This window comes from Pholis gunnellus (genome assembly GCF_910591455.1).
Source record: "Pholis gunnellus genome assembly, chromosome: 2".
Taxonomy (NCBI): Eukaryota; Metazoa; Chordata; class Actinopteri; order Perciformes; family Pholidae; genus Pholis; species Pholis gunnellus.
In genome coordinates this window covers 11,496,355-11,509,902 of record NC_136536.1, presented here as the reverse complement: position 1 = coordinate 11,509,902, position 13,548 = coordinate 11,496,355, and the positions used below count along the sequence as shown (strand labels likewise).

Here is a 13,548-nt window from a genome sequence, read left to right as displayed (position 1 = left end):
ACAACTAACTGGACTAAGTGTATAAGGATGCACTGATCCGTATCGGAGCTGATCCTGACCCCTTTAAGTGGGTCACGTACCAGCACGTTAAACACGGTGTCTTTGCCGATGTAATTATAAAGATTCAGTGGTTCAGTTCCATTGATTCATGGCAGGCTGTCAACTGTAAACATTTTATATTTAAGGAAAAAAAGAGCACAGGAAGCGGACCAGGCTATCGAAATTGGCAGATTAATGGAGAGAAAAGGTTCAATTGATTCATACTGATAACCTGATACCAGGTGATCGTTTGTCCGGTCTGGGAGTTGTCTGTATTTTCTTCTTAGAACTTTAACTCTTTCACTTCCGTATTCAGTTCATGAAAGTTTGGGCACCTAAAAATGATGTATTCTGCGTTGGGTTGTACTCAGCTTCACCCTCTCGTATCACTTCTGGTTCCAAAAAAAACAAGATGCCGATGACCAGAAACCAAGATTGCGACATACAAAACGGCAAACTCAAGGCTTCAAAACCGTAGTGGATAAACCAGTGGGTGCCCTCACTGTGACTGTGTCCACTTCTTCTATACGGTCTACGGGACACGTTTACGTTTGCTTTCTATGCTCACCTGCTTATATGTACATGTAATGACTTACTGGTTGCTGCAAGTGCTCCTCCTGGGCATACTGGTCCTGAAGAGATCCCATTCAAATGTGATGAGGGACTAAATCCAGTTTATTGCATTTCTCTTTATAACAGACAACAAAGAAGAACTCCCCTATCTTCCATTTACTAAGCTGACATCCATCTTTTACAGGCCTGCTAGAAGTCACCCATCATGCACCAACCCTCCATCTATACTACTGTTATAGTCCCTGCAGTACATTCTTCCTCAAATGTCCTTCTTTACAAGCTGGAAGTGCCCTGCCTCATGTGTCCTGATGCTTGACGTTAAATCCTCGGTAATTTGTGAATGTGAAAATGTATGCCAACGCTAAAGAGAAGCCATAGACAGCTCTGGTGGTTTAATATGATTAAAAAATGTCATCTTCTCCTGAAAACCAGTTTCAATATTAATATGATAAATGAGGATAGTCAGAGGGTCACAGAGTGAAACACACCTCAGCTATAGAACTTAACTGCCAGACAGTTGAAACCCCTGCAGCAAACTAACTGCAGTGAACTGCTCTCCAAGAGGCAGACACAACAGGTCTTAGTTAATCACAGCACAACAATCATCTTTTCCAGTTAAATTCAGACAATATAAACAGAACATATCAGATCCCGTCCTCTCAAGATTAAGTCGATGTTAATCAGAAAAAACTCATCAGAAACCGAATAGTCTATTCAGATTATTAAAGACTTTTTGTTTGAAATAAGATTTAAAACATACAATGTAATGGGTGGCTTTTTTCTACTACCGTCTGTCTATTTATACACTAAACGATTAATTGTGATTAACTGACAAGGAAAATAAACATGTCCTTGTCTTGGTATATATATTTCATTCAGTTTAATATTTAGTGGAACTTTTTTTACTTACTTTACTCACTTACTTGTTAAGAGTTGCTTAACAGATTGTCATTGTTTTCAGCACAGTAATAATAAAGATGTATCTAGTTTGCAGAGATGGGCAGTATTTCTATTACTTGTATTTGAAATACGTATTTCAATTACTTTTGAGTATTTTGTAATTTGTATTTGATAGGGCCGATTAAAAATCTAACGTAATTTGTAACAAAATACTTTAGAGTGGAGTAATTTTGTATTTAAAATACTCAAAATACTTTCTCCAGAATCAAAAAACAGTTGAGAGTTCAGTCTTCAGATCTTCAAGTTCAGCTGATTGTCTGTCAAGTTAAATATTGTATCTGAGTGTGACAGATGTCAACTAGCTTGATGTATAATTTATGTCTGGGTCTGGCTACATAGCCTATTGTATATACATGGTGATAGTTATAATATTAAGCTAGCCATCGATGCCAACATGCTAATGACGCTAGCATGCGGTCTAGGCTAGTGCATAGCCAGTGTTTAGCAAGTTAACTTATCAGTCGAGTAGCTAGCTATAGGAAGAGGGAGATTGGGAGCTTGTATGTCATATGTGATGAATATTTTCTTGTTGATACAAAGCCAAAGTTTATGGGCTGTTAAGTCCCATTAATAAAAAAATATATTATTTACATAATCAAGTTGTCTTTCAATAGCTTTGCTTAGTTACACTGACGTTCTGTGACTGTTCTTCCTTTTTGTGGGGTTCACCAGAGCTTTGTGTACATTATAGCCCAAACCTGAATGCTCTGCTATACCAAATTGTGAGAAAAAAGAAAATCCAGAAAAAAGTATTTTCTATATTTTAAATACAAAATACATGTATTTTGTTACATTTTCTGGCACCAGTATTTTGTATTTTGTATTTTGTTGTAATACATTTATTTGGGGGTATTTTGTATTTTGTATCAAAATACATTTTGATGTATTTTTGCCCATCTCTGCTAGTTTGGCAGCTATTCTTGGAATATTAGAAATGTTTTGAATGCTAAATCTGAGGCCAGTTAAACTCTTACAGTTGTGTTTTTTTTTGTATAATCAAATAGTATTAGTTGAAGTCTTGTCAATTTATGCTAGAATAAATGCACTAATATATATAGATATATATATTTGCCCTAAATTATGTCAATATTCCCTTAGATTAACTTTATCATTCACCTCTGAGTGACTCCTCCCCTTCGCTTTCCACCGCGTGGCTTCTTTCTGCATTTTAAAGTGACTCCAAAATGAATGAGTATACTTTTGTATTTGTCTGCACAAACATGTGTCCCTGCTGCAAACTCTACTAATAAATCACTGAGGGACAAGAGAGTCGTAATCCTAGAAGAAGGAAGTTCATCCGGTAAACCTGCACCGTCAGAACATGTTCAAACACCGGAGCGCGTTCAAAACCAGGAAACACACAGTCAAATTCCCATCGTACAATTCCTTAAAAGACATGCAACTAAACCAGGTAAATCCTTTAACCCTGCAGGGACAACACACAGGGTTCGTGTAAGATCACTATTCTGCACCAGCACACAGTTTCAAGTCGTAATAACAGCACTATAACAACATATTAAGCACGAAAAATCGCTTCAAACGCCCCACTCAGAACCAGCAGCACCGTTAAACTCTTGCAGAAATACAAACTATACGATAACAATGGATACTGTGAAGCAACAAAAAAAAAAGTTACCGTAAACTCTATAATGTGAGGAGATGCACTATCACTGAAATAAAAAGCCATAGACACAATGTGCACTACAGACGCATTCAATTCAGTTATTATAGGAATGTTATAATAAATGCGTTATAAACGCATCACGAGCGTCGGCATGGTCATTTTAAAGATACTTGGTTGAACTGCCTCGGGTTCAACATTTTTGCAGCCCTGTTCGCCGCACATGGGCAACAAGACTGCCGAGCTACAAACTTTTACAAGTGCACGAGGAGATGCAGGGAAAGCACACCATCTACAGCGAGCCAGCCTCCGCAAACAGCGTCAGACATTTGTCATATATGGTTTAACAAATGTAAAATGTGGGGTTTCTACATGAAATTATTTGCTCGGTAAATTCTTGCAAAAAAACGCCCTACCGGGTGGGAAACTTACATAACCATCCACGCTTCTTACACGTATCCACGGCTGGAATGACACGGAAGGTGTGTTGGCTGTCTGTAGAGTCAAAGTTGTGGGGAAAAGTGGGTATTAATTAAAAAAACAACCACCTTGGACTTGAAGCACGGATCAGGAGTCGGTCAGTCCTCTTGCATGAGTTGTTCACTCTGTTGAAGCATGCTGCTGCAGAGCTCTCTCTCTCTCTCTCTCTCTCTCTCTCTCTCTCTCTCTCTCTCTCTCTCGTGCTCACTGCGTCTGTCTCACTGTGCACTGACTGAGCCTCGCTGTGGGTTGGCTCATGTTATTGTAGCCGACCCGTAGAGGTGACAGCAGATTGGCCGGTAAGAGCGATCGAGGCTTTCCTCAGGTGGGAATGTCAACTCCCATTTTCTGTTCCCGCAGGTTAAACATGAGAACAGGAACTACTCCACTCACCACCTACAACACTCTCGCTGCCCCTGTGTGGTCTCAGTAAACCTCGCTTTACCATATTTCCCTAGAGACTTTCCCCAGTGCGGCCAAACTGTTGCTGAACAGAACACTATGTATTTGTATATGCTTTACACATTTCCAAATGAGGATGAATAATCAGTGGTAGAAGAAGTACTCAAGTACTCAAATATTTTACTTAAAATACTTAGTAAAGTAAAGTACAAATGTATATACTGCAATAATATATGATCATTTATTGTTTTATTTATATTTTGTGGTAATGATCTGAGTCTGCAAAGGGACTAAAGCTGTCAGATAAACGCAGTGGTGTAAAAAGTACAATATTAGAAGAATAACGTAGTACCAAATGAAAATACTCAAAGTACAAGTAACTCAAAATTGTACTTAAATAAATGTATTTACAGTAATTACATTCGATCACTTCTAAGGATAGCGATTGTCTGTCAAAGGCAGTGGTGGAAAGTAACTACAGACATATTCTTAACTGTACTTTAGTACTATTTACAAATTACTTTTATATTTGCTTAAATACTTTCTTTTTATAATACTTTGTGCTACTACTGAACTACAACCAGTGAGGGAAGAAGTATTAAAATACTAAAAGTAGAACAACCACAGTCTATAAATAAGTAGTACAAAGTACAATATTTGCCTGTAGTGTAAAATCCCTTAAATTCTACATTAGTACATTACTTAAGTAAATGTAATACCTTCCACCACTTTTCCTTCGACCAGTAGTGGCAGAAGTACTCAGATCCTTTACTCATGTAAAACTAGTAATACCACCGTAGTAAAATATACTATGTTTCAAGTAAAAGTCCTGCATTCAAAATGTTACTTATGAAAAAGTACTATAGTATTATCAAAAATACTGAAATAAACTGTATCTAATATTCTTATACCCATAGTTTTAATTGAGTCTTTACCACCTTTCTATGATGAATAAAATAACTTTATTTCTGCTTTAGTTTCTCTCAAATTCGATTTTAGTAAATACAGAGCACTTGGCCACGCATGCGCACAAGTAAACCAGGAAGTGGAGAAGGAACAGCCGAGCAGCACTGAAGGTTTCGCAGAATAAAAAGATGCAGCTTCACTTCACTAAAGACGTTTTACCGGATTCTGTCAGCACCGACTTCCAGAACCTCAACAAACTCAACGAGCAGGTAAATACTGCAATGTTTGTTTTACCGACAGGGATAAACCATCAGTTTAGTTAACGTTAATGTTTGCTAACTGAGCTGTATTTCTGAGCTCAGCTCGTTTCTGACGTTTCATTCTCCTTGGACCATATTCGTGAATAGCTGTCATAGTTTTTGAGGCTTCAAAGATGAATAAAAGAGGATGCGTGGTTGTTAATTTGCGGGATTTATCTCGTTATCCATCGCTGTCAGTAAACACACCAATCGATAGCGCGTGTGAATCACGTGACAACAGACTGTGTCAGTGGTGGAAGAAGTATTCAGATCATTTACTTCAGTAAAAGTAGTAATACTACAGTGTGAAAATACTCAGTTATAAGTAAGAGTACAAAAGCATTTGCATCAAAATGTAGGCTGCCAAATATAAAAGTACTCATTATGCAGGAGGGCCGTTTCAGAATAATATACATTTTATTATAAATTATAATACATGGTGTGTGTTTATCACTTTTATGTGGCACCTGGTAAAGGTGAAGACACTCTTAATCACGTTATACAGCTGGTTAGCTTAACCTATAATAATACATCATCATTTATTAGTTAATTTATAGTTTGTATCAATAATCAACATCTGCAAAGTAACTAATGTTATCAAATAAATGTAGTGCAGCAGAGGTATATAGTAGCATACAATTAAAATACTTAAGCAAATTACAAGTACCTCAAAATTGTACGCTACAGTAAATGTACTTCGTTGCATTCCACCATTGTTGTAGTTCATAGAATACTAGAATGAAAATGCTTATCAAGCTCCAGGTGCCCATCAAAGTTTAACGTAGCCCGACCGATACTGGATTCTTGAGACCGATACCAACAATGAGGATATTAAAACATCGATAGTAATTGTTTAGTTTTTTTTACATAAAGAACAATCATGATACAGATTCCCTAGATTAGTTTTTTTTTAACAAAAGATAAACACTCAAACAGTGACACTGTTTCTAAATTACCTCAAGACTACTTTCTGTACTGCAATTTTTGTGTTACTTAACGACTGATATATTACTTCAGTACATCAGTCTCACTTTATTACATATCTTCAAAAAAAGTCATCTTGAAAACATGAAGCTGAAATTAGAAAATGTTAGTATCTTGAGTTAATTCAGAAATGAGTCCTAAAATAACTTAAAATTAGTGCATTCAACATCAGTAATGTAATCGTAAGACAGCACTCGGTAGACTGAAATCTAACGACTCTGCTGTGATCTTCAGACAAAGCACATTTTTTTAGCAGTTTGTCAAAGTCGTATTATATGAAACTGCAGAAATAGTCCGGAAGAAAGTGTGTGTTTACTTTAGGTGTAGAAATGTATGGAGGGACTTTCAGACTGCATTTTTGGAATGATTTGGAATGAGTCAACAGTTTCTATATGCACACACAGCTTCATTAGATGTCAAGCACATCATTTAAAAGTCTTATACCAAAATCACCTCACAGCTATGGACAGAATGTCCCCGCGTGTGATTCTTGTTTTTGCCTTTCTTCATACAAAGAGCTGTTCAAAGTTTATTTTCTCCAACGAACCAAACACAGATTCAGACATGAACAACGACTTTCATGTTTTCCTTTTGTGCAGCAATTTCTTCGTCTGATTGAAATTCTGTTCCAGTTCCTGCTGGAGCCTAAAGAGGTGAGCACGCACGCACACTCGCACAATTCTGATGTTAATGGGATTTTGGACTCCGTGATTAGCCATGGTAACTGAACCGAGGAAAAACATCCCCTGTCCTATTGTAAGTGTGTGCAAATTAAGGCATGTATTTCTGTCTGTGTGTGTGTGTGTGTAGACGGAGAGGTTCATGCAGCTGCTCGGGGAGTTTGCAGGGGAACATGGGATGAGTGCCGGTCCTCTGAAGAACCTGATGAAGAGCGTCCTCTTGGTGCCACAGGGTGGGAAACACACACACATCCATACAAACATAATAAATCCAGTTATTCACAGGTGTCACACATTAAATGGAGAGAATTTAGTTTTCTACCATACTTATACATTTCTACTTCTGTTGGCGATAACCTACATTACCCAGAATGCAAACATGGGTCGGAAGACTAAAGCGTCATACAAGCGCAGCCTGACGAGGAACTGAATCCCTTATCTGTTCTCTCTCTTCAAAGTCGCCAGACTTCTTTGACCAAACACAAAATTGACCTCACAGAACACGGGCGTTGCTGGAGTACCACTGCATTGATCGGTTAGTTAGTTAGTGTTATTGTGTGACTTTGATGTTTTAAAGGGTTAGTTTGGATTCACCATAATCACACAATAACACATACAAACTAACCCAGCGATGCAGCAGCAACTCCCGTGTTCTGTGAGGTACTATGAATGTTTTTGTCAAAGGAGTCTGGAAGGTAATAAGGATAATTGCCTCATAATATTCTACTCCAGGTGCAGTTTGCACCTGGAGTAGAATATTAAAGTTCCCTTAAAGTTAGATGAGATGATAAATACCACTCTCATGTCTGTATGCTAAATATGTAACTTAAGCCTGTAAATACTTTTAAAGCTCACTAAGTGACACTTATAGCTCACTTAATCTGTATAAAAACCAAAATACAAGTACGACAAGTTCCAGCACGTGAAACCCTTGTAAAACCACTTACTCTTACTTGTAGTATGATGTAATACAACCCGTACAAAGCTTTGATTTGTATCTGTGTTTATCTGTTTCCCCCTGCTTCCAGTCTTTATGGTAAGATAAAATAAACACTTGCTGGCTGGAGTTTTACATTTAGCATATAAACATGAGAGTGGTATCAATCTCATGAAGATTTAGCTGAGCAAATAATAATAATAATCCAATCAATCTACAACGTTTTAGTGTAGTAGTAGTAGTAGTTGTATAAACTTGGATTTTCCTTTTCTGTTTGTAAATTAATTGTGCAACCATGCCACCTGTAGTATCTGTTTTTAAGACAATACAGACATGAATGCAGCCGTTTAGAATTTTACCACGACACTCAACTTGATACTAATGAATGTTCAGCTTTAAGTTTCTCTCTCATTGACGGTGATTGTGTCTGTTCTCTCCTCAGGCGCCTTGAAGAAAAACCTGACAGCTGAGCAGATCAAAGAAGACCTTGTGACATTAGGTACACATCCAAATCCTTTATCAGGAGTCGCTTACAAAGAGGGTTCATGTAAAACAAACAAATCTGCTTTATCTGTTGATTCCTCAGGACTGAGCGAAGACAAGGCGGCTCACCTTTCACAGCAGGTAACGTTCACCTCTATTTGAAAACAGAATAAAAGGGTTGAATAGATAAATAGGTTCAGATTTTGTATGAGGTAGTTATTCATAGTCGGTGTATTACCTGCAGTAGATGGCGGTCGACGCGTTCCCAGTTTGGAGAAACAGACTGGAGTACCAGCACAGGGAAACAAAGCACTGTGTACTGCTGTGGACAATGATATCGGAGCCACCTGAAGAAATCAGTTCGAGTGTATGCTGTATTTAGAGTATTTTTCACTGCTTTACCTTACCATCAGTTAGCCCCTTTCTGACGACGACCTGAAGCCATTACATCCATCTCTGCTCTCTTCAAAGCCACAACACTCCTTTGACTTTGGTGAATTCAAACTAACCCTTTAAAACGCCACACTGACAAAAACACAAACTAACAAACCGACCGAGGCAGCGGTAGACCAGGAACTCCCGTGTTCTGCGAGAGAGCAGAGACCGATATAACGGCTTCAGTTCCCCGTCGCAAAGAGCTGACGGCAAGGTAATATTCATAATATATATTTTTAAGTGTCTAAAATACATGTTGCTGCTGCTGTACATTCTTTTACTCCTGTGCTTGTACTTCTGTCTGTTTCTCCAAACTGAGATCGTACTGAACGCCATCTACTTTAGCTAATCCCACTTCAAAACATCCAAACTATCCTTGTAAGGAGCATTCCACCACCCTCATTCATAGAAAACAAGTTATTAACATTGATAAACTTGATACAATTCAGCATTTATAATCTAAAGATAATCCAGTACATTAATCCGTTCGAGTCACATTAATCTTGTTGCCTTCTGTCCTTTTTAAAAGACCTTCTCAAACCAGATCATTTTATGATCTCAGGAGTCTTTCTTTCTGTCTTGCAGTGGGGGGAGCACTATGCAGCGCTGTCCAGACTCGCTGTGGGACAGACTCTGATGGTCAACCAGCTGGTTGACATGGAGTGGAAGTTTGGAGGTAAAACGAAGCAAAACTAGACATCCCATCAAATTTAGCTCTCGACAAAATTATAGTTTCACTTTAAGTCTATTTCTGAGCCCTGCTGACTTCCAGCCAATATTCATGAACACAGAGGCTCTAGTCCAACAGCTATTAGCATAGCTTAAGTCTCATTTAAACCCCTCTGATGTGTACAGCTGATGGGTCTCCATCAGGCATCATTGTTTATGCATACAACCTATAAGACTCACAGGTAATGGAGATGCTAATACGCTGAGCCGGAGAGCCATTAGCATTATGTTGAGCTATTGTTAAGCTGATCTTCATGTTAAAAGACACAGTGCTCTAGTTTATGAGGGGAGAGAACAGGGAGTGCCGGTTCATGCTGCACTCATCTGTAGTTTACTTGACTGTGCTGTTATTGACATGCAAAACCGTCAGCCAGGCAAGCAGACTGTGTCTCTGCATGTCGCCAACGAGTCGGCTGTGAACAGTTGGGAAATCTGTGGAGACTTGACAAGTCTGATAGCCAATGTTTACACTGCTTCTCTCACCGGCTGCTACTCAATCAGACAGTCTTGTACAATGCTGAATGTATACAAAGTGCATTAGAGTCCAGGACCCTTTGCGTTCTTGCATATGTAGTTGTGGCCTCGCTACAAAATACCAAACGGCTTCATAATCCATGACTTTTTTGGATGATAGTTGTTGCATTCAAAAGACATTTACACACACAGTATACGTGTATAGGAAACCATCATAAGTAATGCACAGGTGATGATCAAAGTCAAGTCCAGAGAATATCGCTTAATAAACTGTAATGCAACCTCTGAATTAAGGAGAAAGTAATGTTTGTGATGCATCACAATAACATAACCAAAGTGACGCAAACATAGAATGAAAGGAGTGTGAAATAAAGGTATAGTAGCCCGAGTTAAAAAAGGAAATGTTTGGCCACTACAGGGAAGATTAACTCAAAACCAGGCTGACATGTTATTACACCATGAAGTTGTTACGACTAATGTGTTAGCAAGTAGCTGCCTATTGACACATTACGCAACACACTCATCCTTTTAAGGGTTTGTGTCTCTTTGATGAACACTATTCAAGTTATTATCGTGTTTGGCCTCCTGAGAAAAAACATCTGGCTCTTTAGCTGCTTCATGCTCCACTTTCATCAGCAGTTAGTCTCCAACTGTGTCCGTCTGCTGTGTGATGCTGAGCAGGTAGAGTACAGCTCTATCAGAGCTTCTTCATGAACTGTGGAGAGGCTGAACTCTTTAGTGCCTTAAAACTAAAGATCTGCTAAAATACGCAAACAAAATTCTGCAGAGCTACAGAGTCGATGGTTGTCTGTGGGTTTGTCACATTTCACGTTACACATAGTCTGATTCAATATTACCTTTGGGGATATTTTATACCTACATTTGACCCCCAACAGCTGAGAAAATGCGGGAGAGAATTAGGTAACGACATGCAACAAAAGTAGCAATATACTGCAAAATCAACTTTCAATTTCCCGATAACATTGAAAAAACCCGAACGTATTGTTGTTTGTGATTTTCATTGATCAATAAGTAACATGATGTGTTTTCTGACCCTCACAGTGACTGTGGGCACTAGTGAAGTACAGAAAGTGGGAAACATCTTTCTGCAGGTTTGAGAGCTCTGTACACACACAGTCACACAGTCACACACACACACACAGTCACACAGCTCTTTGGTCAGTTTTGTTGAACACGGTTTTCTTGTCCTCCTGCAGTTGAAGCTGGTGGTCAGAAAGGGGATATCCACTGAAAACGTCTACATGGGTGAGCGACTGTGTGCTGTTACTGACCAAAAACAGCTCTGAAAACGTTTGTTCACTTAATTTATTGTATTGGCAATAACCTCCTGCCTAACTGGATCTCAAAATGTCAGAGCCAGCTGAGTGAAGCAGCATGAATGAACATTTGAATCGAGACACACGGCAGACGCATGGACTGCAACTGTTTCTTTTACTTTTTGCTGCAAGTGAGGAGTTATGTACAGGGGGCAGAGGATCAGCGGAAGTTGTTGAAATATTTAAAACCATTTTGAGAGGTAAATCAGGTTTGCAGGTTCCTTTTTGCGATATTGAAATGTGAATATGTGCTGCTGTTTTGCTTAACACAAGCAGCACATTTACTATAATCCTTGATTAGGAAATCCTTGATACAGGATTACAGCAGTATAGGAGACATAGTAAAAACAAGATCAAACTAGTATTATAACAGTAAAGAATATTAACTAAGTAAAAAAGTACAAATCCACAATAGTTAAACTATAACTAAAAATATTATATATACAAACAGAGTGCAAAGTTTTCAGAATCAGTGAGAGAAAATAATGCAGCTTGACCCACTAAGATGGACACAATAGATCTAGCGTCTCAGAGATGGAGAGAAAATGTTGACAATAGTCAAGCCTTCTGCTAACCGTAGCCACCGCTGTGAGCCTTTGGCTGACAACATACGACTATATAGAGACACTTTCACGCTCACATTCACACCTACAGACCATTTAAGAGTCACAACCCCACAGAAGAGTCTGTGAGGCGGCATTGCTAACCGCTACACCTTGCCGTCATCGGGTTTGATAACAGAGCAGCATTTCATACATGCTAACACCGCTTCTGTGTTCTTAACTTGTGCAGGAAAACGGCAAGAATATCACTTATTATTGTCTTTCATGCTAACAGTGCTTACGTGACTCATTGATAGTCGGGGTTATTACTGCTAGTCGTTGCTGGTTCTCACTGTAAGTCCATGTGCCACGTTACTTTACAAAAGACGACAGATGTCTATCAATGTGAGGTGTCCTGTAAAAATAGTTTTCCTTCTTATTTTCCATTAATTGTGGTATTCTCTCCTGGTTTTTATGTTCATTCTTTGTCCATCTTCCCTTAACGTAAAGCACTTTGTGCTGCATTTCTTTTAAGAATGGTGCTGTACAAATACATTTTTTAAATCCATGGTAGAGATCACTTATAATGTTAACTATTAAGCATTTCTACTGTTTATTCCCAGCAATGCAGAAATGTCATGCCCAGAGAACTATTCCCTTTAAATAGATACCAGACCAGCTTCTACAACAGCAAATGAAAACTGTCTTGAAGCAGGATTAAGATAGTTTAAAACCTTGTTGTTTATACCAAAGTGTGAAAGGGAGTAGTAAAACTATCTTTTACTTACTACTATCTTTTTTTGTAGTGTAATAGAGTGGTACTCAGTCAGTCTGTGTTATCCACTAACTGTTTCCTGCGTTCTTCCCCCTCATCTCTTCCAGAATTGACGCTCCCGCAGTTTTACAACTTCCTACACGAGATGGAGAGAGCCAAGGCCAGCATGGAGTGTTTCAGCTGAGTGTGTGAGTGTGTGAGTGTGTGAGTGTGTGAGTGTGTGAGTGTGTGAGTGTGTGAGTGTGTGAGTGTGTGAGTGTGTGAGTGCGTGTGAGTGCGTGAGTGTGTGAGTGTGTGAGTGCGTGTGAGTGCGTGACACTGACTGAAGCTCAACACATCTTATTTACTGTCAGATATTTCTACTCAAATAAACATGAATAAAAAAATGAAAACAGTCGCACTCTGAGCTGTTCTTAAATGATTTATGTGGGACATTTCTGTCATTCGTCATCGTTTTTTTGAGAACTGAGGTGAGAATTAAGTCTTAATTGCTCTTTATCTCTCTCTCAGATAAAACTTGTGGGGAAAGTTTGGCATCTCGATCCCCCCAAAACACTTGTAAAAGGAAGAGAGAAGATTCATTTAACTTCACCCTAACCCGTTTGATGAAGTTCAGTGCTGCTGTTGTTTCTTTGCATGAATAATTATCGACCTTTTCCACCCAAATGTCCCCTGTTAAAAAAAAAAGAGAATAAAACAAAAGGTTTGTTAGCAGCAATAATAGATTGAAGGTAGATTAGAAAAGAAAGCAGTGGTGTGAGAAGTATTCAGAGCCTTTACTTGAGTAAAAGTACTACCACAGTGTGAAAATACTCAGTATACAGTATACACTAAAATATACTATATAAAACAATATTAAATATATAACAATATGAATTTGACTTGAGGACAA

At 38.5% G+C, this 13,548-nt stretch overlaps 2 protein-coding genes across 2 annotated transcripts in view; one reads left to right on the top strand and one right to left on the bottom strand.

Annotated features, from left to right (window-relative positions):
- The window catches only part of dnmt3bb.1 (DNA (cytosine-5-)-methyltransferase 3 beta, duplicate b.1), a 30,238-nt gene extending 26,387 nt beyond the window's left edge, over positions 1–3,851 (bottom strand). Inside the window, exon 1 of the mRNA XM_079179989.1 lies at positions 3,742–3,851. The gene's annotated coding sequence lies outside the window, so the exon portion shown is untranslated. The remainder of the gene's footprint in view (positions 1–3,741) is intronic.
- Positions 3,852–5,115: 1,264 nt separating this feature from the next.
- commd7 (COMM domain containing 7) lies at positions 5,116–13,046 on the top strand. Its single transcript, XM_079178776.1, has 9 exons — positions 5,116–5,250; positions 6,864–6,917; positions 7,075–7,177; positions 8,324–8,380; positions 8,468–8,505; positions 9,385–9,475; positions 11,065–11,114; positions 11,220–11,268; positions 12,764–13,046. The coding sequence occupies exons 1-9, from the start codon at positions 5,170–5,172 to the stop codon at positions 12,838–12,840; spliced, it is 600 nt and encodes a 199-aa protein (XP_079034902.1). The 5' UTR covers positions 5,116–5,169; the 3' UTR covers positions 12,841–13,046.
- Positions 13,047–13,548: the final 502 nt, after the last annotated feature.

Coding starts and splice junctions, on each gene's coding strand:
- commd7 (XM_079178776.1), top strand. CDS start 5,170: ATGCAGCTTCACTTCACTAAAGACGTTTTACCGGATTCTGTCAGCACC. Junction 5,251..6,863: donor TCAACAAACTCAACGAGCAG/GTAAATACTGCA, acceptor CCTTTTGTGCAG/CAATTTCTTCGTCTGATTGA. Junction 11,115..11,219: donor TGGGAAACATCTTTCTGCAG/GTTTGAGAGCTC, acceptor GTCCTCCTGCAG/TTGAAGCTGGTGGTCAGAAA.